The 3,802-nt window shown below is 36.0% G+C and overlaps 1 protein-coding gene across 1 annotated transcript; it reads right to left on the bottom strand.

Moving 5' to 3' along the window:
* Positions 1 to 358: 358 nt before the first annotated feature.
* On the bottom strand, positions 359 to 3,345 carry LOC145764808 (dual specificity protein phosphatase 1-like). Its single transcript, XM_082576486.1, has 4 exons — positions 2,922 to 3,345; positions 2,651 to 2,787; positions 2,242 to 2,461; positions 359 to 1,134 (listed from the first exon to the last, which is right to left on the bottom strand). Exons 1-4 carry the CDS (start codon positions 3,298 to 3,300, stop codon positions 569 to 571), a joined length of 1,302 nt encoding a protein of 433 aa, XP_082432612.1. The 5' UTR covers positions 3,301 to 3,345; the 3' UTR covers positions 359 to 568.
* Positions 3,346 to 3,802: the final 457 nt, after the last annotated feature.

Raw genomic sequence — 3,802 nt, 5'->3', positions numbered from 1 at the left:
TATAGGCGCCCAACTTTGTTTTCTACTCAAATATTTCGCAAAGTCTCGTTTTTTTTTAAGATCAATTCCAATTTTTTTCCAGTGGCAAACACTTTGAAGTTTGCATTTTGATAATTTTATTTTTATCAATACCTTTTTGAGGCTGATTTTGATTAGACGCGACTCTTACCAATGACCATGCCTAACTGCTTGACTGATAACCGTAAATTAAACCTAAGAAAGCTGAATGTAACACTGTGGCTAGTGTTCCTGAACGTCCTGTTATATCTACACTTTCTCTTCCTGGTATCTGCGTAGCTACAACAAAGTTTATATTTACGTTTTTTGACCATCCTGCATTGCAAGATAACAACAACAGTTAGATTTCATAGCTTTGTAATATCACATTGCCTTGAGAACAGAAAACCATTTGTATAAAAATAAATTGAAAACACAAAAGAAAGTGCAACAAAGGTTGAAGTAAAAATACAATAAAAGTTCAAATTTTTAGAAAATCATTGAAAAATTTGGAACGTTACAGCCGTTTGGAGACTTTGAAAACAGTAAATGTTTTAAGAAAGCAAGTGATTTAAGTTGATAAAGTCACTGCACGAGAATGGCGGTGAGCGTTGATCTTCGATGATTGCTGGCTGCAGCTTTTATTTACCTCAGGAAAAAATACAATTTCTTTTGGTCTCGGTGGGGCAGTGAGGCATAAATCTGATCGTCCATGATATGATTGGCTGTTATTTAATACTGTGAGAGGTGCTGTAGAAGCCCGTCTTTGGTATAGCTTGCCTTTGTTTTGACTTAGCAGTGTAACTTTAACAGTGTCTGTTGGACTATTTTCATTTTGCCATTCCATTTCTTCTGGTATCGCTGCTGTCTTGGTTGTGATTTTGAAGTCAAACGCCGTTCTTTCTGGGCTTTGACATTGTTCTTTTTTTTGGGCAAGATCGTTCTCTAGCTTCAATAGTTGACCCATGAAGTTGAAATTTGGAGAAATCACGTTTCGTCGTTGCTTGACATAACGAAATGCGTCACTCAACGATACGTTGTGGCAAGTAATGAGGTATGCTAAGCAGATGGTGGCAGATCTGCTCACTCCAGCATGGCAATGGACGAAAACTTTTCCTCCATTTTCTTTGATATGATCTGAAAAATAAAATGACAACATAAGTATTTGAAAGAAGGAAAGAGGTCATAAAGCAAGCTGCAAGTAAAACATTATTATCACATAGTTAAAACTACTTCAAAAGCAATTGGCTTAAAAACTTGTTTGAACATAAATTCCAACATGGTAAAATTAGGTTTGCTTCATGCAAGTCCGCTTTCGCAAAGTTTTGAGAGCGGCAATTGTGTTTTAGAAATCGTTTATTGAGAATGGGAATAGCTCCATTGCAAAACCTTTTTTTAGAATTAGTTCCTATCTTTTGTATCTATTAAATCTGCTTTGTTGATGCTTGTGATGGAAACACTGTCATAATTCAAGAGCTGAACAATTGAATTCTACGCTATAAATATTTTTGAAGCTCCCACATGCTTACTCAGGCTGTTTTACGAGACTGCTTTGTAGACTTTAGCTATTGTTAAATCTACAATTCTATTTACAATGGCGTAGGTAGAAAGGCACTGAATTCACATGATATCCCACTTTCGTAATATCTATTTATAGACGACGCCATTTTGTCCGACTCAGCGAAAGTAAACAATATCCCCACGTGCGCAAGAGAGATTACGATGGATAAAGATGAGCCTGTCAATGACGTATCTCTCTTCCGTCTCATTCATTAATGAAAGCAAATTTTCGTAGCGGAATTTAAAACCTTTAGGAATTTCTCATATTTTTGATTTGCAAATCTTTTAAAAACTCGTTGAGACTGAATAAGGAATGTATTGGTTTTTAAATTCTTTTTGATCGATTGCGTACATCGTCAATAATTTTTTGACAATAAATAATCGGCTTAGCAAACAGAATAGCTGGGCGCGCACACAAACAAATACTAGTTTAATCGCTAAACATTATTCATCTCATGAAAATATCCACATTTTCTTTTGATTTTTTTAACACTTTCGTACACTCATAGTTTTTTGTTTTTTTTAACATTTAGGCTACGTTGTTTAACAAATCTGTGACTTATAGGCGTCTTAGATATACTATACAATCGCTCTCAATCGCTTACTAATAGCCTGTCTGCATAGTGTTATTACAGTTATCAAACATTCATACAATCTAGTAGGCTATGTTTCATGAAAACTTACTTATGAAGCTGATGGCTGTGTTGAACCAGACACTCAAGTCTGCTTGGCAGTTGTCTTCAACTGGAACTCGCGTGTATAAAAATTCACCATCAAAATAGTTGGGGCAAGTTGAACTGGCATTTAAAATGGCAGTGATGCCAAGCGCTTTGAGCTGCGACTTTTGAGAAGCATGATGCGCAGAGCCAAGGTAAAGATGAGGCAAAATCTCGACAGGTGTACCCTGTAAATAACATTATTGTATGAGATTTGCGAAATAATGTGAAAACTCTAAGATTAGGACTTCAAAAGTAATTTAAAAACTAGAGCACTTGCAAAACGATATAAAAACTCAAGATGCCGACTTTTTTTCACTAAAAAACAAAAATTGAAAAAACATTTTTCTGCAAATGCATCAGGGACCAATAATTACCTGGTCGTAAATAGGTGTCAAGAGTGTACTTGGTGTGGCAGGGACTGTCTGTTGCTCACACGATGTAGGCAGTGATGGCTTTCTTGTACTTCCTTCACAATAGTTTGGGAACTCGGCGTAAAATTCTTTAAATCCACCTAAATGACAAAAAAAAATTAGTTTTTTCTGAAGTTTTCAGTGTATTGTTCTTACATATTTTGTTTTTTTCAAAAAAAGGACCAAATTGTTTTTACAAGTTATTTTAACAAGTTTAACATGTGTGGTAACTTACAACTTAAGTTGCAGATCTTCGTAGATGAGGTTGCGTTGAGTTGCAGGGTTTCCATCACCATATTCATGGTTCGTCTTGATTTTAAAGGTGCATTTTCTTTAATAATAATCTCCTCACTTTGGTCGTCGTAGAGAATAACTGTGGATATTTTTCCGGATAAAAAATCCTGTCGTTTTTCGCAGTTTGTGATGGCATTTTCCAAAGAAAAATGTCCTTGGCTGCGTCGTCGCATGATGCTATTACATCTAATGTTTAAGGCACTTGAAATGTGGCCTTTGTTGAAAGTAAGAAAGGACCGGCAATCTATAATAAGGCACTTAGATGACTTTTCTTTTACCAACTCAATCAGTTGAGCTGTGGTTACTGTTGAAAAATCCATTGCAATTCTATTCAAATTAATTCTTTTTGAGTCGTTGATTGTGTTCGCTTTGAAAGAATAGCAAATCCGCTCGCTTCTTGAGCTTATATACCTTGCTGCCTTTTTCTCATCACTTCGATGGGGCTTTGTTTTTTTGCGTATTTTCTTTGACGTAATCTTTTCCTGTACCTGCGTCAGCATCAGAGTCACGTGACTTTGTTTTCGCATTGTTTTTCTTTTGAGCAAGAACTGCGGTAAACCGATCACGTCATCGATGCAAATACTAAAACCGGAAAGAAGCAACACGTCACAATGTTCGACCGGAAATTACTTGCAACATCAATTAGGTCAGGATTGCGTAACAACCATTTAACCACAATGCGAACCTCACTAAACCTTGTCAATGAATAAAGACGAAAGAGCGTGAAAGACTTTAATTTTATTTCCTGCACTTATGAACTTAGTTTTTCATTCAGTTATCCATCACGTGTGATACGCAGTAGCAATCGGTGGCACAAAATGC

The sequence above is a fragment of the Aplidium turbinatum genome, chromosome 2 (assembly GCF_918807975.1).
Source record: "Aplidium turbinatum chromosome 2, kaAplTurb1.1, whole genome shotgun sequence".
NCBI lineage: Eukaryota > Metazoa > Chordata > Ascidiacea > Aplousobranchia > Polyclinidae > Aplidium > Aplidium turbinatum.
Note: the sequence above shows the minus strand (reverse complement) of the source record. Positions and strands in the feature narration are given on the sequence as shown.